Genomic DNA, 24,241 nt, shown 5'->3' on the forward strand with positions numbered 1-24,241 from the left:
GTACTTCCATCTTTCATAACTACGCACTTCAGCTTTTGCTCGCTACTGTGCTAAGATGTAATTTCGCTGGCTTACTTTCTATCTCAACAATATCAAAAATGTAAATCTTCTGTGGAAAGGCACGACTAGAGTGCCAAGTGATTGCGGCCACAAATATTAATTGGAAATAAAAATGGAATTAAAACTGCTTCGACTGCCAAGTTCTTTAGATATTACCAAGTTAGCATTACTAGCATACTACGCAATCAAATTCCTCTTCAATATGGGTCTAATCACGCATCTACAGTGTTCCGTTTTATCCTTTGTGCTTTAATATGACATATATATTGTTCCTAAACAATGGATATGCATGCATGTGATGTATACGTATATGTATATATGCGTGAGTGTGTGTGTAGACATATAAGTGTATTTTACTAATCTATGGCCATAGAAGTCTTCTAATATTATCACTAAAATTCCCTGCATTGTTTCTGCGACGTATCATATGATAGTCTCAGATTTAATTGTAAGCAAAAATAAATTTTAACTGATTCATACCTTCTCCACGGTACCACAAACACTCTCAAGTTTTCATAAATCACACTAATGTGCAGGTAACATGGTTTCATTTCAGAAGCTGCGGTTCAAATTTTGAAGTTCTGATTTTGTAAACAGCGCTTTACCGTATCCCTTTTCAATGTTACTACAATATGTTAGGATTACAACCCCCTTCAGTAAATGAAAACGCTTCATCCGAGCTCCAGGTAATGGTCTCTTTAAACCGCTCATGTCACACAATGGAGCACGTGCCGCTGACACGTGACTGAATCCACCATGTTGGATTGAGCGGCACAATAGATCTGACAATCCGTTGTGAGTTGGCAACACTCGCGAGAGATAAACCGACAAACATTCTTCACTAATATCCCGTTAAGGCTAACGGATGACACGGCAGTACCGCATCTCCCACTCTGAAGTTCAAGTGCATACACAATTAAATGTTTCCAGGAAAGTCAGTCAGCGAAGTTCTCTGAATGCGCTATACTGCTGATGATATTTCACAAATCTTTCCGATCCGTCAGTGCCATCTGCCGACAATCGTTGTTACTATTTCGGTCAGTAAATAGATAGAGAATAGATAAATTAACTCGGATATGCTTCAGTAACGCTTCGCGTAATCACGGTAGATTGGCAACATTATATATGATGCACTTCCGTTGACTAGAGATAATCTGAGGATTTATACTAGATTCATGTGCAGCGTAAGCATCCTCAGAAGGGTTGTAATCGTAAAGCCGTTTTCATGAGGATGTGTGGCACTCGAAGTTGACGTTACTTTTCTCTTTTCATGGCAGAAATAAAGAATTAACACTCGGTTATCCAGGTTAAATTAATGCAGAATGTGCTTGATAAAGTGGAAAACATGCATGATCCGGAAAGGTCTCTGTATACCGTAAAAATGGATTTTAAGAATACTGAACGATATACTGCCTGAAACAAGATTTAATGAAATTATTTGTAAAAGTAAACATTTCTTTTTCGAATATATCTGTTATATTCTTTTATTTGCGAATCTTGGCTTCTTTCTTTTGAATTGGTGAAAGTAATGCAAAGCAATAATGTCGTTAAAACCGAGCTAAGTTTATATTATATCTGCGTAAATAATGAAATTCACAGATTTTAAGAGACTCAATAGTATCTTGCTGACATTCTTTAAGTGTGGCGTGGGGGGTTATTCTATCATTAAAACAAAGCTCTGTCGATCTATTCATATAAAACATCAACTTGTTAACATCCCGAACGGCTCAATAATGCTTTGTTTAGATTTTTTCGAATTAAAGAAAGCAGAGAAAAGCTATACTATCATTAAAACAGAACTCGCTTGTTTTGTTAACAGAAACCATCAACTTCACACATTCCAAACGGCCCAGTAGTGACTTGTTGACATTCTTTTCCGTCCAACTTCTTTTGTATTACGAACACCTGATTCTCCAAAAGAGAACGGAGCTCAGATCGGAAGCTTGTTAGGAAAGTTCGAGTACCGTGTTTCGGGGGAAAATAATGCTTATTCTCTCATGTTAAAAGCAATTATTTCCCAACTTTTTAATAAAAATTTTATTCTAGAATTTTATTGTTAGCTCTATGCAGGAAGGAGGGTTTAGGGAATCTCAGGAAAAAATCATTTCAGAGAGTTAACGTTTTGATTAGTCGATTCTTCTGATCCGACTGCTTGTCCGATTTCTTTTCGCTCTTTCTCATTAGCTGCTTTTGATTCACTTATCATTTCCGATCTTTTTCATCAAGGTTATTGTTACCGAGCGATAGGTCATAAAAAAGGACCAATTCATTTCAGCGAGCGAACGGTTCCTATCTAATTTTACGAAAGAGCAATTTTGGCCCATCTCTAGTTTCGATGCAGATGCGTTTGAAATAATTTTGTTGCCAATAAATTAAAAATTCTTATTTTCAAATATTATGCTAAAGTCGCACTAAGAAACTTCTTATATTTGAATATTCAAATTTAGGTATTTTTTGATGTATTATTCACAAAATTAATATATTTCAATTCAAACATTGTGCTATTTTATTTACTTATGAATATGTTTAGAACGTTTATATACTTCTGAACATGTTTAAATATGTTTTATTGGTGAAATGTACTAAGAATCAGTAATGTTATGTACCTTAGAGGATTGGTTATAAGCTAGGGCTGACTGTTGTGCTAATTTATTCAGTAATGAAATGCTTATTGGTGACTTAGCCTGCACGAGGGGCCGCTATTATGCTGAACGTACTTGATTTATAAGGTGGTTGAAGAGCAGCGGAAATCTGCTTCTCATTAATATGAATGACACTGCTCATGAGAAGTAAAAGCAGGTGTATCAGGAACAGGGTACGTAGTCATTTGTTGTCAAGATATTGTCTCATGAACCTTGTTTCCGCAGCATGCATGAATTAACTATTTCTAAACTACTTGTCACCCAACACGTCTAGCTTCCTAAAGTTGACAGGAAAGTCTATATAATAAATATAGTATATTAAGATGAATATATACGGCTTAATAATTAACTACAGGTTACGTGTATGGAGACTAGTTCAGCGCAAGGAAAACGAAAACAGTCGTTTTGCAGTTTTTAGATGGCGTCAAGAATTTTCAAAATTTATTTCAGAAAGTTTTTTTTTTTCAAAAATATTATTCTAATTAACATTGACAAGAGTGCTGGAAAATTTTAGTCACATCAAAAGTTACATTTTGCTGCATTTTATAGGGATTGAAATAATCCATAGCTATTAACTCTTACTGTTTATTAACTATGCATTTTTATGAGTTTTTATTTAGTTCATTCATGATGATTGTTACTTGATCAAAAGATGTGATCGATTTTAAATAACTTCGTAATAAGCTATCGATTTTAAATAACTTCGTAATAAGCTATCGATTTTAAATTTTGCAAATACATTATTAATAGATGAGAGTACAATATGATGAGGCAACGTTTTTCAAATCATATTTCAGCGTTTTTCGATTTAATGTTCAAATCATTTCTTCTACATATCTTAGTTTAACGAACAAACCAAAAATGAGTAATTTAGTGTTTTCACAATTAGACAGAGAAGAAGAAAATGTTTTAATGTTTTAAATGTTAAATGTTTATGTGTGTTGTTTAAAGTTTATACGAGAATTTTTAACGTCATTTTGGCAAAACCGTTTCATGATTTTTTTCGTTCATTTGACCAAACAGAATTGTTGGAAATAAAAGAGTGATTATTCATCTCTGAAGAGCTACTTTTCAATTGAATAATTCATCAGATAATGTAGCACTAGAACGAAAAAAGTGATAAAATGTATGGAATACTGAAAAAGCTTTTTTTTATAAAATAAGATTTTATTTATCTAAGTTATTATTTAAGTTATAAAACAGTTAGTGAACTAAAAAAATAATTTATTACATATTTTAATGGAACAAGGTATTAAATAAAATAATTCTTCTTGTAAAATTTTTATACAGTTTAGTATCACGAATGATTAAAGCTTGGGCATCTAAATAACGACAAATCTATTAATCGACTCTCAATATTAATGCATATAAATAATAAGCTAATGCTTATCAAGTGCGCCTTTTATTCTTCTCAAGCATCCTTTAAGCGAAGGCTAATATAAGGAATTTTCTTATTCTTTATTGTGTACCCCCTTGGCGTAATTTCAAGCACGTCTGGCTGGCATTCGGAAGGTCCAGCGTTCGAATCCCGCTATTGCTATTTGTTCTGCTTTCTATTTCGGTAAATCGAACATATCTAAAAATCTATCACATTAGAGGTAGAATTAACGTTCTGCTTACTGCCAAATAAATAAGTAAAATTAAATTAAAAAATGATTACGAAAAATAGATTTAAACACAGTTTTGAATAAATTATCAGAATGCTTAAGAATTTGTTCAGTATAATATTTAGGTAAGTAGCCTTCTTTAGATTTCTTTTCTGTGAAAGCCTATGGCCTCATAACCTTGTACTTTAGTATTAATAAATATGCGGAGAGGTTTAGAAGAAAATTTTAAATACTAAATAACAGATGCTTAATTATACGTCTGAAAGAATGGTTACTGTTTTTATCCGTAACCAAAAGAATTTTGAATTTGTTGAACATCATGAATAAAATCACGACTCTGGTGGATTATAAAAATTATTTACAAAATGTTAAAGAATCTAAATTCTAAAATCAACAGTTTTTATTTTAATAGAATATATAGGATCCATTTAGTTTTAAACCACTATCCTGAAAAGTAAGTGAAATTAATGAAAGGGAAAACTTGGAAATCTTGCTTTACCAGCTTTCTAAGAAGGAACATACATCACCAAAGCTGTACAAATATTAAAGAAATAAGTTACAATTACTTTCTTGTTACTTAAATGATTTCAAAATTGTTTTGTGCGGTAAAGGGAGATACGATTTAGAATGTTAAAAAAAGTTAAATTGCTGAAAGAAAAAGTTTACAGAAATATTAATTAATTTGAAAAATTAGCAAGTTGAACAGCAAGTTGAAATATATGGATAATTTCCAAGCCTTTTAAAAATCATCGTAATAAATTAATTAATTTATTACGATGATTTTTAAAATTTACTGTCATAAATTCGATCCTTTGATCAATTCATCTTTGTCGGTTCGTTTCTATCCACTTATGAATGTTACTAGTCAACTCTATTTGCAGGAAATAAACTGGGACACTTATGCAGGTTTAACAATAACATGAGCTATATTTTAATTTTGTAAATACAGTTTAACTTTTCATAAAGTATTGCTTTTATTCACATTTACATCAAACGCACAAGTAATACATTGCATCTCTCAGCTCTTAACAAAAAAAAAAAAAAAAAAAAAAAAAAAGCTAACTTTTCTCTCGGAATACAGCCAAACTAATTTCAAATTTTTTCTCACGAGCATGCCGTTCTTCTCGCATCAAGCACGTTTCTTCTTCTCGTTGCCAGATTTTCTCCTCTCTCCTCTTTCAAGTAATACATTGCATCTCTCAGCTCTTAACAAAAAAAAAAAAAAAAAAAAAAAAAAAAAAAAAAAAAAAAAAAAATTTTTCTCTCGGAATACAGCCAAACTAATTTCAATTTTTTTCTCACGAGCATGCCGTTCTTCTCGCATCAAGCACGTTTCTTCTTCTCGTTGCCAGATTTTCTCCTCTCTCCCTTCAGCTATAAGTCGTTGGCTTTCAGCTATAAGTCTGTTCTTCCGGCAGGTTTGGTCGGTAGCATAGAGTATGTGCATGACAACCTACATATTAATCTGTAACCTGTGTTAAAATCACTTGCTAAGTGCTAAATGTACATCCTAACATATGCATATAAAGTTATTCCGAAAAGAATAATATTATTACGGAATTTGTATTTATTGTAGCTATTTTGAGTAGAATTTGTAATTAAAATTGTTTTATATTCCCGTACAATGCCGCACGGGACATATTTGAAGAAAAAGCTAAGCTGGAAAAATTAAAATACGCCCGTTTAACATTTTAATAAACAGATATCTCGTAATTGTACTCTATTGCAGAAAAATAGAGAAAATGGATACTACCAGAATTTTCTCGTGCTTGATTAAAAAGCTTATTAAAGCCGGATTAAAACATCTTAGTTCAGTTTTTACTATGTTTTTGTTGTTGGTTGCAGCGAATTCTCGGTGAGATCGGATTAGCTTTCTCTGTTTTAAATTGAGTTCTATTTATATTTCAGAAGTTTCAAATATAACTACTGTGAGATATTGTGATATTATACGAATATCTCTGAGGAAATATCAGCCTTTTTGGTTTATTTCTTAGGATAAGAATAAATTTTATTAACTTTTTATCGACTTGTGCATTCAATCCATTACGAACCCTTACGCACGCAACAATATTAAAAACACTTCCTTGAAATAAGCACTTTTCATAAACTATGTGTTCTACCTTATTTTAAGAAGGTAGTTATAAACAAAATTTGGTATCTTTCCCCTGAGGAAAGAATTAAATGCATAATTACCACTGGCTTGTGCCATTGATATCAATCATTCAAGAAACGAATGGACAAACTGATTAGAATTAAACATCTCTCCAAATAAAAAAAATCTTATAAACTTCATACTTAGTGATAAAAATTTGTGAGAACGTAGCTATCAAATATTAAAGTGCATTTATTTGGTCTACAGTTTTCGTGCATTACTTATGAATACCATTTACAATCAAAAATAAAGATAACAGAGTTGCAGAGATTTCTTTTTTATACTATTCGATGATAACCGACGAGTAATTATTGGCAACAATTTTTACCGTGTCTTTTGACAGGAATTAATCTTACTTGCAAAATATGCATGGATAATTGGAAATTTTTGACTTGATAAGAGCAGCTTGTTAACATACATGAAATCACAATAGACCCAGGATGATTAATATCAGTGTTGTCATTGGCATATCAGAAGGCATTTCGCAAGAATAAACACTATCGCACTTAAATGAGATTATAATAAGAGTGAATAAACATTATTTACGTACAAATATCGATCATGTAATTATGAGACTCTCTCTTCCTTCTTGCCACGTGCCTTCGTGGTGTAATTTAGAAACAAATTCTGATAGTAACTGTAAATTCTGAAAATCGAATCTCAGTCAGGATACTGTGGATTTCTTCGGTTTTCTGGCTTCACAAAATTCAAAATGATTTTACCATAGCCCCAGAACTAAAATGTAATGGACGGTATTTCGTCACCACCAATATTTCCCAACCTTCCCAGTCGCCCTTTAAATGGAGAAGAGTATAAAGTATTCTCTTAGTTCTTGCCACGTGCCATCGTGTTGTCTTTAAAAGCAAGCCCTGCTAGTAATGAGAAGATAAGGAATTTGTATCTCGGCGAAAAGTATTGAGGATGTCTTCGTTCTTTGGCTTCGTAAAATTCTAAACGTCTCTGCACAGTAACTACTATTTTCTATCAAACCAATGATAATTCGTTTAGTATATAAATTATTTTAGTTTAGTTTAGAGGATTATCTTAGCATGTATTTGAAAGGGTTCCCGTCGAATTAAGAAATGGTCTTCTTAAATAACAACCCTGTAGTTACTATAATAAATGTTTATTTATACTGTAAGAAATACTGGTCATTTTAGGGAGGTGTTTGCTACGAAAAGATTGTATCCTTGCTGATAAATAACAGTTAATAGGCTGCCTTTCAGAAACATAAAGATCTCATATAATGCAATTTCAGAGTGAAAATTCTAATGTAATGGCCCTAAAAACTATAAACAAAATCATTTTATAGTATCTTTTAATAATACTGAATATGTGAAACATTTTAGTAACGTTTCCAAAGATGAAAAATTAAGAAAGGCGTTGAATCTTTGTAGACTTGCTTGTGAATGCAGATCTCTAGATTTCTTCTTAAAAACAAAGAACATGAGCGTAAATTTCCCAACAATTATCTTTTGTGCTAAAGCATTTTTACTCCTGAAAAGGGATAATAAAGCGTTTCAAACTTTAAAATGCGAGAATCTGGCATTCGCTCAAACCGTTCTGCATTTCATTCGTCATAGGACACGTCTGCTTTCGTAAGAACTTATACTCGTGAATTAATTGCTTTAATTAAAGGCTTTGCAGTTGGTTGAAAAAAAGTTTTGGAATGTTGTTCTTCATTAGTATGTAATTATTCATGCGAAACAGTGAATATTCATTGTTCCAGCAGTTAGTTGGGAAGAAAAAGGCTTTATTTGGGATATGGTTTTGTATGTTAAAACCGGACATTTTACTCAGAATAATATTTCAATTAGAAAAGAAGTTTTGCAAATGAAATTTAGTTAAGGGAATATATAAGATTTCTAAAAATCGGCATTTTATCATGCACAAAAAAGTGGAAATCTCAAACTAAGAATATGAAGATTTATTTATTTAACAGAAATGGATGAGATTTAACAGGAAAAAATAAAGGGAAAAAATTTTCTCAACATGAAATGGAAATAAGGAGGAAAGATAGATAACGGAGGTATAATGGAAGCTTTTATCATTGAATCAGGGATGCACAATGGGTCATGAAACCTTGATAATGCTGAGTTGTCTGCTGTCATTGCGTTCAAGTGATCATGTATTTACTACAGTTTTGTTATCATATAATGTGAACACTTTATTTCCATCGGTTCGTTCTAGGCTTTTAAAATGTTATCCAAATTCTTATTTTTAAGATAGATTCATTCACTGTTTCTTGCGGTATTCTGGATTGCGTCTAACAATTTGCCAATGGCCCACAGCTTAGGTTTCAAGGCTTGATCTCCGCAATGGGCACCAGAGAAGGTTCCTGGCCATTTACCATTCAAGATAATTATTAGTATTTGACTTTTTATGTAAATAGCAATTATTTTTTTTAATGGCGGGCTGCAGGCGTTTATAGATGTTGGACACAACTAAGACCAGAAACGGTGGACTCTTTATTATGGAAGCACTAATAAATAGGCTACCATTGCCTACTATGAAGGGACGGACAAATTACATCAATGCCTTCTCCAGGATTCGTACCTGGTCCTTTTGGTACTGTAATCAGGATGATTAACGACCTGGGCGGCAAAAACAGCAAATATAGCTACATTGAAAGTATAAAAATAAAGCTTAGTTCGAGATTTCGAATATGCTACAGAATTTTGTGAGCAAAAGTTTGTTAAAACTTCAAAAGGGAGGTTATACGAATCGTTGCGCAATAAACTCTCAGTTAGGAATATATATGAAAGTGGCAAAAGTGTAACAGTGGGAAATACGTAATGATACCTCATAAGTGTCTCCAACTTTCTTATCAATGGTCTTTGCTGTTGAAATGTTACCCGATGATGCGTCCATGCTGAAGTAGGTGTGGTCCCTCACATCCAGCAAATTATACATAACGGGTTTTCTCCCGGGATCATATGCGACGACAGTAGTTACGTGGATACCTAAAGGTGCTCCTTCGTACACTCTTGGATCATGCAGAGGGTTGCGAAAAACCAGTTTACCTATAAGAAAAAGAAGGACTATAAGATTAATATAATCACACAAAGGGGAATTCCAAAGCAAAATAATTAAGATAGGACTTCAGACGTTTGGTTGTGATTAATATGAAAACTATTCAAATACAAACATACATTTATCAATTAAACTTTATTTATTGTATACAATGAGCGACTGTGCCTATTTTTTTATGTAGTCATTTCTCACTGCAATTAATATCTTCCAACGCCGAAAACTTTTTTTTTAAATCTTTGAATAACTGCATGTTAAACCTGAATGTCATCATTGCATGCGTGTTTGTTTTAAACGTGGAGTAAATAGTGCGCCCATGTTTCATCATAGATTTTACAACAAGATGTGATGGATTTCCGGTCCGCGTCCAAAGTATCACCAGTCGTTGCCACCAGTATCGTATCACCAGTCGTTGCCACAAGTAGCATTCTCTCTGAACCTGCTTTGAATAGACAACACCACTGCGGTTCATAAGTAAGCCAACGCAGCATTACCACTACCAGAAACGGGTTCATGAGTGAGACAGCTCGTGTACCACCACCTTCCGCTTCACCCATGAAGAAAAACAAGCTGCAAGGTACTGGTAAGTCCTTCTGCCGCTTCCCCTTTTCGGAAAGGAAACATTGTCATTCCTTCACAGTGTCAATAACAGCCCTCATGGGGATCATAGGTTACTACAAAGAGAATGAGGCACTGAACTTACATTGGATAAAACTGATAGCCTCTCTGCTGAAATAGGATCGACCACCTCAAAAACCGGTTTTGATTTTATGGTCTTTCGTCGTTGTCAGTCCTATGCATATACCCTAAAGAAAGACTAACAGTTTAATCAAATTATTTCCCTCTTTATTGTGTGATGTTGCTAATTATAACCATCGGCAACATTATGGAATGTCCACTGCATGCCAGTGTCTTTGCTACTCCTTGTCGATGTTATGCCGGTGTCGATCTTATGCTTGTGAAAGTTCTGTGAAGGCCACAGATATGGCCTTCTTACTAATTATAATATCATTAACAAAATATATATTTTATCGTGTCGATCGTATGCCAGTAACTAGTATCGGTCGTATGTCGATGTGTGTCTTGTGCCAGTGTCGGCACTACAAAATGTGGGCCATACGCACTTACGATTCTATACCGTGGCAGCCATATGCAGTATCTGTTCTATTCCCTGTCGTTCTTATGAATGTAGCCCATTATGCCGGTAGTAATTTAGTGTGGGTTGTATGCCGATGTTAATCTTTTGCCTACGCAGTGTCAGTTTTTCGCCATGTCGGTCCTACGAATGTTACCATTATGCCAGTAAATAAATGTCAGTTGTATGCCGATGTGGATCCTGTGCTGATGCCATTCCTACTCTACATCGGTCACTGTTCGGTCCTAGCAATATAACCTACTATAGATCTAAAATCCTTTTAAAATAGCACATAAGTTGTATAACACTAATCAATATTTTTTCTTTGTATTCAGGCATAAACAAGGGGAACCCCCTAGCAGTTGCTCTGTTGAAATCAAGATGATCCTTTCGTTAATCTTTTATAATTACCAGCATTTAAGTTTTTTAGTGATTTCTTTTCTTTATGGAATGCCCACTGTATGCTAGAGTCGTTGCTACGCCCTGTAACTGCTATGCCGGTGTCATGAAGTGAGTTGGTGGTTGTTCCGTCACACCGAATGAGTACATCAACGGCAGACAACTTATTTTCATCAGTTGAGATTCTAGCCCAAAAAGTATTTAGTTCATTTTAAACTATCCCCTTGTCTTTTTAAAAGATATGCTCCAATTATGCACTCAAGATAGAGAAATATATTTAGTTCACTGTACGTTTATAAATGAACATATTGCAAAGTAAAGATACAAATGATCGTTATTTATTAATTTCAAATGTAGCGAATAGTTACAAATAAAATATTTATCACAGAATCAAATTAAATTGGGATTAATAACCTAAATACAGGTATGAAACTAAATACTGCAAATTCAGTTCCAAGCTTAGATAATAAACTGAATACTGAAAAAAAATGTATCTAGCTAATATTTTAGTTTTTCACTTAATGCAAAAGTTACGGGTGCATAGCACATTACATATTGCAATCTATAAATAAATAAAACTCTTCGAATTTTTATATGTGATCTTGCTGAAATAACGCATTTAAAAAGTTCTAAGAATATTTTCTGTGCGCTCAGAGCATGGCCAAAGGCTTTTACGAAAGTTGCTTTATTCACAGTTTATCTCGCTGTTCTATATGCGTTTCGCTCTAACATTAATCATTTCAATATGTTCACTTCAAATGAGATATGTTTGAGGTTTCCACTTATATAGAGATTCACGTATCGTAAAATAGAAGTAGATGACAGAGAAAAGACTCTATACTATTAAAATCTGTGCGTGTCTGTCTCTTTCTGGCACTATCTCCTCCGGAATGGCGGGAAGTTCAGTTTCGGGATAGATGCCCCCCGGATTCGAAAAATTCATGGGAAGCCATTTCGATCACTCTCATCTTCGTACAACTGTAATCAGCTGAGATATTAATTAAAAACCCAGAAAACGCTAATTTTCGCTCTCCCTTTTCCGAATGGCAACAGTCTCGTAAGCTGGAGGTGAAAATTAGCTTTATTTCGAAACGTGCAGCCACTGTTCGCTATCAAATCGTAGAATTTGTTAATGCAAAATTTGTAAATTTTACAGAATATGAAATAATAAAATAATAAAAAATTTCAAAGCTTTCGGATTTTATATTACGCCCAAAGGGGTGTTTTATTAACATTTATTTATCCTTTATTTATTAAATATCATGTTCTTCGCACTTAACCCATAAAATTCAATTCAACAGTAATATTGCAAAATATTTAAAAAGAGCATATCTTAAGAATTTCCGATATATAGTCTCGCGCGCTGGAGATAAAAATGTTTTTCTTTTGGTACAGTGTTGTCACTGCTGGCTTTGAAATCGATGAGTTTGTTAATCAAAAACTTGTTAAAGGTTTACAAAATATGAAATATATAATAAAATAAATTCCAAGTTCCAAATTTAGGATTACAGATGCACATACTTGAGTGGAGGACTACGTTATTGAAATTTTTTTTTGTCTGGCAAGGTACGGTATTTTTTCACAAGGCGAGAAATATGCATACATTCAGACAGATTCTTCATTATTATTTTATTTCCTTAAACATAATGCAGGACTCTAATATTTGGTGGCAACAATTTGAAAAGTGAAACGCCGTTTTATAATGGGCGCAAAATGCCAAAACGAAATTAACAGCCCTTCTGGGCAAATTACCCCTTTTGGGCTAAAAATAGCCCAAAAATTGTCAAACATTAAACATATTATTATTATATAAGGTAATATTCTGACGTTCAAGAAAGCATGCGATTGACCTCACTGTATGCCGAAAATATTCGTTAATGTCAGCATTTTAAATAAATAGCTACTTTTGGTAACTCTTTGTTTCAGTTTAGTATAATTGACAGGATATGTTATTGCTACGTTAATTTGTTTATTGATATTTAGAAAATGGGTTTGCATTGCATTCAATTTAAATCATGACGTCATATGTGCTAAACTGAAATGTCAAAAGTTTTTGTTTCCTGGTTTGGCAATAAAAAATGTATTTACGCATTGGTTGTTTCCTGGAAAGAATGAACTGATTTCATGTATACTGAAATATTTTTATACGTTTAATTTTCAAGGGTACATAGAACTTATAAATTGTGCTTTTTCTGTAGCCCACTCATATGGAAGGCTTGCCCACTAGTATTTTCTTACAAAACGTCACGATAAACTATCTGATAATGCAATCAAGAAAATTAATAAAGAAAATAACACATTCAACTATAAAGGTATGATAGATGGAGAGTATTAGTACGGCTTGGAAAAACTTTAAAGTACCTTTAATTTTTATGCCACTTACATTTTATTCCAAAAACATATATTTTATATCATTTTTAATATTCATATTTTTTCAGAACTTAAAATTTTCATATCTAAAAAACATACATTTTATGTAAATTATTTTTTATTTAGTACCTTGTATTTTATTTCAAAAAAATTAAGATTTGTGTTTTTTTTAGAGTAACATATTTATTTCGTTAAAATAAACTTGATAGAGTCATTCAGGTTTTTAACAAGTGACCAGGAAGATCATTTTGACTCTATATTTTCAGATAGAATTCAATTTAAATTTTGAATGATTATTTCGCAGCATGATCATTTTCGAAATAAAAAATACCTAAAAATATGCACTAAATCTAAAAATTTATTTTCAGTTGACAATAATAATATAAAGCTTTTTCGTAGGATTTATACATAACGTTCATAAATACTCTTTGGATTTTTACTTGAGCAATCTTTGAGAGAAAACACTACCTTGTCAGATTTCACTATCTATATTTACTAACTACAGATATTAAGATATTTCGAAAATTTTTATCTGATAAGACGAAATAATGGAAGCAAGGATCATTTCGAAAGTAAAAAAAAGTACTTTGTTTTCCATTAAATACACTTAAATCTGAATCCATAAAGATAACCAGTCAGTTCTGGAAGTCTTGAATTATTTCTATAAATAGACATAGTGACTTGGATTTGGCAAACACTGGAAATGAAGACTTCTATTTCAAATATTAAATAACAAGAAGTCCGTGACATAGGGGTTTCAATTTGTGATACAAGGTTTATTTTTATAATGAATACGGGTAGAAGCAAATATTCCATATAAGCAAGTGTCATGGAATTTTCCTTTCAACAGAATATGACTAAGAGGGTTTATTCCTGTATTTTCATATTGCCATTTTTATTTAATAGTCCTTGTCTATACATCATTTTGAAAGTTATTCCATTATCTGATTTATTTTTCAGGTAAAAATTAGACATTTAAACCTACCGCTTTATTTTTCAGATGAAAGAGAGACAATAAGTGTAAAATTATTATTTTTTTTTTACTATGTGAAGCAAGCTTTTGTGATCAAAGGGCTTTCGATTTGTATGCATAGTTTAAGTGTTGCAAAATGAATTTGCGACAAAATATCTATGGAACGGCTGGTTATAAACCCATGGTTCAAACACACAGGTTGTTCGAACATTTTTTAGACGATTTTGGTTTGTTATAAGAAAAGTCGTCTGCCTAAAATGGTTTCAATTGCAGCTATAAGTATAAATTATCGTATGCTACTTGACAGTTTGTTTTCATGTAAAATGGCGCTTTTAAAGAAGCAGTGGATGGAACGCTATGTTTGTGCTCTTTCTGAAGAGAATTATTCTTATCTAGGTATTAGAAAAGGTATTGAAAGACATGAGGTTTCGATATCTAAAGTATCTGTCGATAAGTAAAGAAACGAAAATCAAAATTTGGCTTTATGTGGGGAAAACTTTTGCAAGTACATATCCAAAGAAAAACGAAATGTTTTTAATGTTGCAAAGGTAAGATCTTTAATGTTTTAATGTTAAAAGAAAATCCTTCAATTCAAAGGACATTTGCAAAATCATTAAAATGCTCAGTGTTAACCGTAAACAAAGTGATTAATGCTGATTTGAATCTTAACAAGACGAAAAAGTATAATACGCATCGTCTTTATCCACGATACATCGCCGAACGCAGAATGTAAGATTGTTTATGAGAAATGTTAAAATAGATGAATCTTGGGTGTATTTAAATGACTGCAGTAAAAAGAGATCCATTTATTATCATCAAAGAGGAGAAAAAATCTTTAAACATGGTTCAAAGAATCTTAAGACAGTTTTTTAAAAAATTAAAGAGAGTGGATGAAAATGTTAAGATCAACTTCACATATTATAATAAACTTATTTTATGCCCAATTTTCAGATATGAAATACCTTCACTTTACTCACAATGCTATCAGTCAATAGAACTACATCGAGACAAAGCAAGCAGCTATACATCAAAATATATTGTTGATTTCCTGAAACAAAAACCGGAACAAGAAACCGATATCAAGGCCATAACCCCTTCCTTCATATGTCCACTAAATATCCTGATGTACCACTCATGGTGTTTTGTGCTTTTGGACTTTTAAGGAGCAGATTGTTCAAACCTCGACCTACAACCCTAAATGAACTTTGGAGAACTCCTCAAGAGGAATAGTATAAAGTACATCTTATTATACTATGAAAGGATTCATTGTCCTGGGGGGATTACGATTTAGGAAAAAAAGAATAAAGGTTATGAAATAGAATATTTAAAAGACAAAACGTTTAGGTAAAATATTTCTGCTATACAATGAAAATTGTCAAAAAAATGTACGACCAGCCTCTGTCTAAAGATATGAATCAGATAACAAGTTTTGTTTTGTGGCAATTTTGACCACCAATGAAAATTGTGTTTAATACAAAATATATGAAATTAATATTCTTAAAGGCCTACCGTTTCAATACTAAATTAACACCTTTACAATATAAAAAGTAAGTCTTTAAGAATTTGGATCTTATTAGATGGAGATCTTATTCGCAGAATCTTAGATAATTCGTGTTCTAGAACACACCAGCAAGTTTAAGTATTGGTTCGTAACTAGTTCGTAATATTGCTGGCATTAATTAAAAAAAAGAAGTATATTTTTACTTTAAAGAACTTTTTTTACGATTACCAGATTATGATTCTCAAGTAGTAAAACTTCATGGGAATGTTAATAACGTATTTTTAGGCTTTGAAAATTTATAAATTACATGTGCAATGTTTTCCGTATATCATATGTAATAACAGTATGAATTAGAGATACTAGTAAATTCCTAAAACAGTATCATTGAATACATTTAATGGAACGAAAATCAACTTTGAATTATGCTAATTTATTTAATACTAACCACTAATCGACACCTCAATGCAAACTGAATATCACATCTAAAGTATCAGATATTGATATCAAATATCTCCGGCAATTTTTGTCGTACCGCAGTCAAACCTTTTGTGTGTTTATGTTTTTATGAAGAGAACAATATGTTCATAAATGTGTCAGTAGGAAACATAGGAATGTATTAAAAGCTAGCTTTTGTAATTTTTACAAAACTGGTGTTTCTAAAAATGCCAAAACATGAATATCTGAGTCATGTAATAATTTTATAACTGGAAGTACATGTCCACGACCAAGTGTTGCGAACATTAAGGCCGGTTAAAGAGTTCTGTAGACACGGTGTATAGCATGCTATAGGCAATATTAATATAACGTTAGTCGTCATTCTAAAGCAAAGTGCCCGGGATTAGAAATTCATATTGCGAGGAATGGTATATAGTTTAAAGGGGAAATTCCAGTTGCTAATGAACTGTCTTAGCGAAACGATACTTGAAATGCCTAAACGGGAATACATAGAACACTTAACGCAATTATTTAGCTCACATTCCCACCAAACAAACTACAAGTTCTGGCCGCGCAGTTCGATGGCGAATGCCGTTCTGATGGGAATATCAAACTTTATGCCTCGTGCACACGGCCCAGAAGCAAACTTGAGAATTACAGACATTATTAGAAGGCCAATCTTGAATTTAGCCAACAGTTAGCACTCGGTGTATAATAATAATAATTATTTTAACTGTTATTGTAGGGAGAATTGTATTATGTACATTAGCTTTAATCTGATGCAATTTGAAAAGTCACTGCAAGGTAAATGGGTGATAAACGAATACAGCATCTTGGTATGTTTATCTTTAATGTGACGAAGCGTGATCTAAAATTCTAACACATATACTATATTTTTGACAATTGCACGGCTTTTATATGCGTAATTACTATGCGGAATATGATACATTACAAGTGATTTCAAAGATTTTCTGTCTGTTGATTTTAGTAGGTGATATATGAGAATGATAAAAATCATGTATAAAAGCTTTGAATTTTAATCAATATATGATATGACTGTATTTTATCGCGAAGATTATGAAACTTACAGCACATAATTTAAAGAGGTTTAAAACATGAAATAGGAAGAGAAACTCGCCATTGTAAAACTTAAGCAAAACAGCAAAATTATTTTCAGACATATTTTAAATAAACTCCTGTCGATTTCGAACGCCATCAGCCATAGGTTTTCTTTCTTAAGAAACTTCTTTTGAGCCAAAATAAGTTAGCTGGTTTGCCTGATTTTAAGGTTGAAGTAAATTTAAAATATGTGGAAACAAGATGCAGTTAATTTTTGTATGTAAATTAAATATTACTGCAAAGTTTAAATGCTGGGAATATGATCGTAAGCAAAACAAATATTAATCATACAAGCTGTTATAAATAATAATATTCTTTCCAGAGATTATGAATGGTGGAGAGTGTTTCTTTGAAGTTAAATATGATTAGAAATTATTATATAACTAATTTACTTTTGCAATGTATTTGTGATGGCTATTGATGGAAATTGTTTCAGTGGACAGCATTCTTATGATGTTACAAATAATGCAGCACTTGAAATTTCGTTACCAGTCTATGCTGATAACTTTAAAAACCACCTATCTGGAACAAGATGGAGATGAATGTTTTCTAAGCAGAATGAAATGTTTTGCTGGGTATTACGTCCTAACACATTTCTACAGACAAGTTGTCAGAACGCTCAAAGAGACGTTCCCAAATGCTCGTAAACCTAACAAGCCGACAATTTTCCACTTGGTATTTTAATTTTGAGAAACTTTTATGGCATTCAATAGGTGACATTGAACAGGAACATTGAGTATGATTCCAGTGGTCTACTAGTACTAACATGAACTTTTAGATGCAGAAAGAAAATTCTGTGGTTCACCAGGCTGAAACATGAAGTCTAGTTGTCTTGTTGAACATAGAATCAAGTTACCTAATTTCAGCTGTGAAAGCTGTTTGTGGGTATCGTATATGGCTGTGTTTCTGCTGGAAACAATCAAGCTATACCTTTCGTAATTTAAATTATCTGATATTTTGACTTCATTTCTGAACTTACTACATCTAAATCTTTGTAAAATAAGCAGCCTCAAAACAGTATTGACAGCACAAGACCGGGTGGGAATAGATTCAAGCAAAGAAGACAAGAAGTTTTATAAATTTTTGAATAACACCAAGAACATGGAAAACAGTTTGCTGCATAAGAACTGGAAACTGTAGTTATTTATTCACTTTGACATTATTTGATATCTTTAAGGTAGTATGAAATAAATGAAACGATGGAGACAAAAACCCGCTTCTAATTAAGAGAATCACCTCTGAAGAGTGGAAATCTGGTGCTAAATCCTTGGCCAATACAAAAATTGTTTTTCCAAAAATAAAATGGAGCATAAATAAGTAATGACATCTACTTTAAGTCAGCTATTTGTGGAAATGAAATTTATGTGACAAGAAAATTTGATCTTTATCCACGATACATCGCCGAACGCAGAATGTAAGATTGTTTATGAGAAATGTTAAAATAGATGAATCTTGGGTGTATTTAAATGACTGCAGTAAAAAGAGATCCATTTATTATCATCAAAGAGGAGAAAAAATCTTTAAACATGGTTCAAAGAATCTTAAGACAGTTTTTTAAAAAATTAAAGAGAGTGGATGAAAATGTTAAGATCAACTTCACATATTATAATAAACTTATTTTATGCCCAATTTTCAGATATGAAATACCTTCACTTTACTCACAATGCTATCAGTCAATAGAACTACATCGAGACAAAGCAAGCAGCTATACATCAAAATATATTGTTGATTTCCTGAAACAAAAACCGGAACAAGAAACCGATATCAAGGCCATAACCCCTTCCTTCATATGTCCACTAAATATCCTGATGTACCACTCATGGTGTTTTGTGCTTTTGGACTTTTAAGGAGCAGATTGTTCAAACCTCGACCTACAACCCTAAATGAACTTTGGAGAACTCCTCAAGAGGAATAGTATAAAGTACATCTTATTATACTATGAAAGGATTCATTGTCCTGGGGGGATTACGATTTAGGAAAAAAAGAATAAAGGTTATGAAATAGAATATTTAAAAGACAAAACGTTTAGGTAAAATATTTCTGCTATACAATGAAAATTGTCAAAAAAATGTACGACCAGCCTCTGTCTAAAGATATGAATCAGATAACAAGTTTTGTTTTGTGGCAATTTTGACCACCAATGAAAATTGTGTTTAATACAAAATATATGAAATTAATATTCTTAAAGGCCTACCGTTTCAATACTAAATTAACACCTTTACAATATAAAAAGTAAGTCTTTAAGAATTTGGATCTTATTAGATGGAGATCTTATTCGCAGAATCTTAGATAATTCGTGTTCTAGAACACACCAGCAAGTTTAAGTATTGGTTCGTAACTAGTTCGTAATATTGCTGGCATTAATTAAAAAAAAGAAGTATATTTTTACTTTAAAGAACTTTTTTTACGATTACCAGATTATGATTCTCAAGTAGTAAAACTTCATGGGAATGTTAATAACGTATTTTTAGGCTTTGAAAATTTATAAATTACATGTGCAATGTTTTCCGTATATCATATGTAATAACAGTATGAATTAGAGATACTAGTAAATTCCTAAAACAGTATCATTGAATACATTTAATGGAACGAAAATCAACTTTGAATTATGCTAATTTATTTAATACTAACCACTAATCGACACCTCAATGCAAACTGAATATCACATCTAAAGTATCAGATATTGATATCAAATATCTCCGGCAATTTTTGTCGTACCGCAGTCAAACCTTTTGTGTGTTTATGTTTTTATGAAGAGAACAATATGTTCATAAATGTGTCAGTAGGAAACATAGGAATGTATTAAAAGCTAGCTTTTGTAATTTTTACAAAACTGGTGTTTCTAAAAATGCCAAAACATGAATATCTGAGTCATGTAATAATTTTATAACTGGAAGTACATGTCCACGACCAAGTGTTGCGAACATTAAGGCCGGTTAAAGAGTTCTGTAGACACGGTGTATAGCATGCTATAGGCAATATTAATATAACGTTAGTCGTCATTCTAAAGCAAAGTGCCCGGGATTAGAAATTCATATTGCGAGGAATGGTATATAGTTTAAAGGGGAAATTCCAGTTGCTAATGAACTGTCTTAGCGAAATGATACTTGAAATGCCTAAACGGGAATACATAGAACACTTAACGCAATTATTTAGCTCACATTCCCACCAAACAAACTACAAGTTCTGGCCGCGCAGTTCGATGGCGAATGCCGTTCTGATGGGAATATCAAACTTTATGCCTCGTGCACACGGCCCAGAAGCAAACTTGAGAATTACAGACATTATTAGAAGGCCAATCTTGAATTTAGCCAACAGTTAGCACTCGGTGTATAATAATAATAATTATTTTAACTGTTATTGTAGGGAGAATTGTATTATGTACATTAGCTTTAATCTGATGCAATTTGAAAAGTCACTGCAAGGTAAATGGGTGATAAACGAATACAGCATCTTGGTATGTTTATCTTTAATGTGACGAAGCGTGATCTAAAATTCTAACACATATACTATATTTTTGACAATTGCACGGCTTTTATATGCGTAATTACTATGCGGAATATGATACATTACAAGTGATTTCAAAGATTTTCTGTCTGTTGATTTTAGTAGGTGATATATGAGAATGATAAAAATCATGTATAAAAGCTTTGAATTTTAATCAATATATGATATGACTGTATTTTATCGCGAAGATTATGAAACTTACAGCACATAATTTAAAGAGGTTTAAAACATGAAATAGGAAGAGAAACTCGCCATTGTAAAACTTAAGCAAAACAGCAAAATTATTTTCAGACATATTTTAAATAAACTCCTGTCGATTTCGAACGCCATCAGCCATAGGTTTTCTTTCTTAAGAAACTTCTTTTGAGCCAAAATAAGTTAGCTGGTTTGCCTGATTTTAAGGTTGAAGTAAATTTAAAATATGTGGAAACAAGATGCAGTTAATTTTTGTATGTAAATTAAATATTACTGCAAAGTTTAAATGCTGGGAATATGATCGTAAGCAAAACAAATATTAATCATACAAGCTGTTATAAATAATAATATTCTTTCCAGAGATTATGAATGGTGGAGAGTGTTTCTTTGAAGTTAAATATGATTAGAAATTATTATATAACTAATTTACTTTTGCAATGTATTTGTGATGGCTATTGATGGAAATTGTTTCAGTGGACAGCATTCTTATGATGTTACAAATAATGCAGCACTTGAAATTTCGTTACCAGTCTATGCTGATAACTTTAAAAACCACCTATCTGGAACAAGATGGAGATGAATGTTTTCTAAGCAGAATGAAATGTTTTGCTGGGTATTACGTCCTAACACATTTCTACAGACAAGTTGTCAGAACGCTCAAAGAGACGTTCCCAAATGCTCGTAAACCTAACAAGCCGACAATTTTCCACTTGGTATTTTAATTTTGAGAAACTTTTATGGCATTCAATAGGTGACATTGAACAGGAACATTGAGTATGATTCCAGTGGTCTACTAGTACTAACATGAACTTTTAGATGCAGAAAGAAAATTCTGTGGTTCACCAGGCTGAAACATGAAGTCTAGTTGTCTTGTTGAACATAGAATCAAGTTACCTAATTTCAGCTGTGAAAGCTGTTTGTGGGTATCGTATATGGCTGTGTTTCTGCTGGAAACAATCAAGCTATACCTTTCGTAATTTAAATTATCTGATATTTTGACTTCATTTCTGAACTTACTACATCTAAATCTTTGTAAAATAAGCAGCCTCAAAACAGTATTGACAGCACAAGACCGGGTGGGAATAGATTCAAGCAAAGAAGACAAGAAGTTTTATAAATTTTTGAATAACACCAAGAACATGGAAAACAGTTTGCTGCATAAGAACTGGAAACTGTAGTTATTTATTCACTTTGACATTATTTGATATCTTTAAGGTAGTATGAAATAAATGAAACGATGGAGACAAAAACCCGCTTCTAATTAAGAGAATCACCTCTGAAGAGTGGAAATCTGGTGCTAAATCCTTGGCCAATACAAAAATTGTTTTTCCAAAAATAAAATGGAGCATAAATAAGTAATGACATCTACTTTAAGTCAGCTATTTGTGGAAATGAAATTTATGTGACAAGAAAATTTGATCTTTATCCACGATACATCGCCGAACGCAGAATGTAAGATTGTTTATGAGAAATGTTAAAATAGATGAATCTTGGGTGTATTTAAATGACTGCAGTAAAAAGAGATCCATTTATTATCATCAAAGAGGAGAAAAAATCTTTAAACATGGTTCAAAGAATCTTAAGACAGTTTTTTAAAAAATTAAAGAGAGTGGATGAAAATGTTAAGATCAACTTCACATATTATAATAAACTTATTTTATGCCCAATTTTCAGATATGAAATACCTTCACTTTACTCACAATGCTATCAGTCAATAGAACTACATCGAGACAAAGCAAGCAGCTATACATCAAAATATATTGTTGATTTCCTGAAACAAAAACCGGAACAAGAAACCGATATCAAGGCCATAACCCCTTCCTTCATATGTCCACTAAATATCCTGATGTACCACTCATGGTGTTTTGTGCTTTTGGACTTTTAAGGAGCAGATTGTTCAAACCTCGACCTACAACCCTAAATGAACTTTGGAGAACTCCTCAAGAGGAATAGTATAAAGTACATCTTATTATACTATGAAAGGATTCATTGTCCTGGGGGGATTACGATTTAGGAAAAAAAGAATAAAGGTTATGAAATAGAATATTTAAAAGACAAAACGTTTAGGTAAAATATTTCTGCTATACAATGAAAATTGTCAAAAAAATGTACGACCAGCCTCTGTCTAAAGATATGAATCAGATAACAAGTTTTGTTTTGTGGCAATTTTGACCACCAATGAAAATTGTGTTTAATACAAAATATATGAAATTAATATTCTTAAAGGCCTACCGTTTCAATACTAAATTAACACCTTTACAATATAAAAAGTAAGTCTTTAAGAATTTGGATCTTATTAGATGGAGATCTTATTCGCAGAATCTTAGATAATTCGTGTTCTAGAACACACCAGCAAGTTTAAGTATTGGTTCGTAACTAGTTCGTAATATTGCTGGCATTAATTAAAAAAAAGAAGTATATTTTTACTTTAAAGAACTTTTTTTACGATTACCAGATTATGATTCTCAAGTAGTAAAACTTCATGGGAATGTTAATAACGTATTTTTAGGCTTTGAAAATTTATAAATTACATGTGCAATGTTTTCCGTATATCATATGTAATAACAGTATGAATTAGAGATACTAGTAAATTCCTAAAACAGTATCATTGAATACATTTAATGGAACGAAAATCAACTTTGAATTATGCTAATTTATTTAATACTAACCACTAATCGACACCTCAATGCAAACTGAATATCACATCTAAAGTATCAGATATTGATATCAAATATCTCCGGCAATTTTTGTCGTACCGCAGTCAAACCTTTTGTGTGTTTATGTTTTTATGAAGAGAACAATATGTTCATAAATGTGTCAGTAGGAAACATAGGAATGTATTAAAAGCTAGCTTTTGTAATTTTTACAAAACTGGTGTTTCTAAAAATGCCAAAACATGAATATCTGAGTCATGTAATAATTTTATAACTGGAAGTACATGTCCACGACCAAGTGTTGCGAACATTAAGGCCGGTTAAAGAGTTCTGTAGACACGGTGTATAGTATGCTATAGGCAATATTAATATAACGTTAGTCGTCATTCTAAAGCAAAGTGCCCGGGATTAGAAATTCATATTGCGAGGAATGGTATATAGTTTAAAGGGGAAATTCCAGTT

The 24,241-nt window shown here is 32.2% G+C and overlaps 1 protein-coding gene across 1 annotated transcript in view; it reads right to left on the reverse strand.

Moving 5' to 3' along the window:
* The window catches only part of LOC118190198 (uncharacterized), a 206,935-nt gene extending 197,452 nt beyond the window's left edge, over positions 1-9,483 (reverse strand). Inside the window, exon 1 of the mRNA XM_035360876.2 lies at positions 9,264-9,483. Coding sequence (XP_035216767.1) covers positions 9,264-9,374 — 111 coding nt within the window. The 5' untranslated portion in view covers positions 9,375-9,483. The remainder of the gene's footprint in view (positions 1-9,263) is intronic.
* Positions 9,484-24,241: the final 14,758 nt, after the last annotated feature.

The sequence above is a fragment of the Stegodyphus dumicola genome, chromosome 10 (genome assembly GCF_044657685.1).
Source record: "Stegodyphus dumicola isolate Sdum_Otavi_A_Nest chromosome 10, ASM4465768v1".
Lineage (NCBI taxonomy): Eukaryota > Metazoa > Arthropoda > Arachnida > Araneae > Eresidae > Stegodyphus > Stegodyphus dumicola.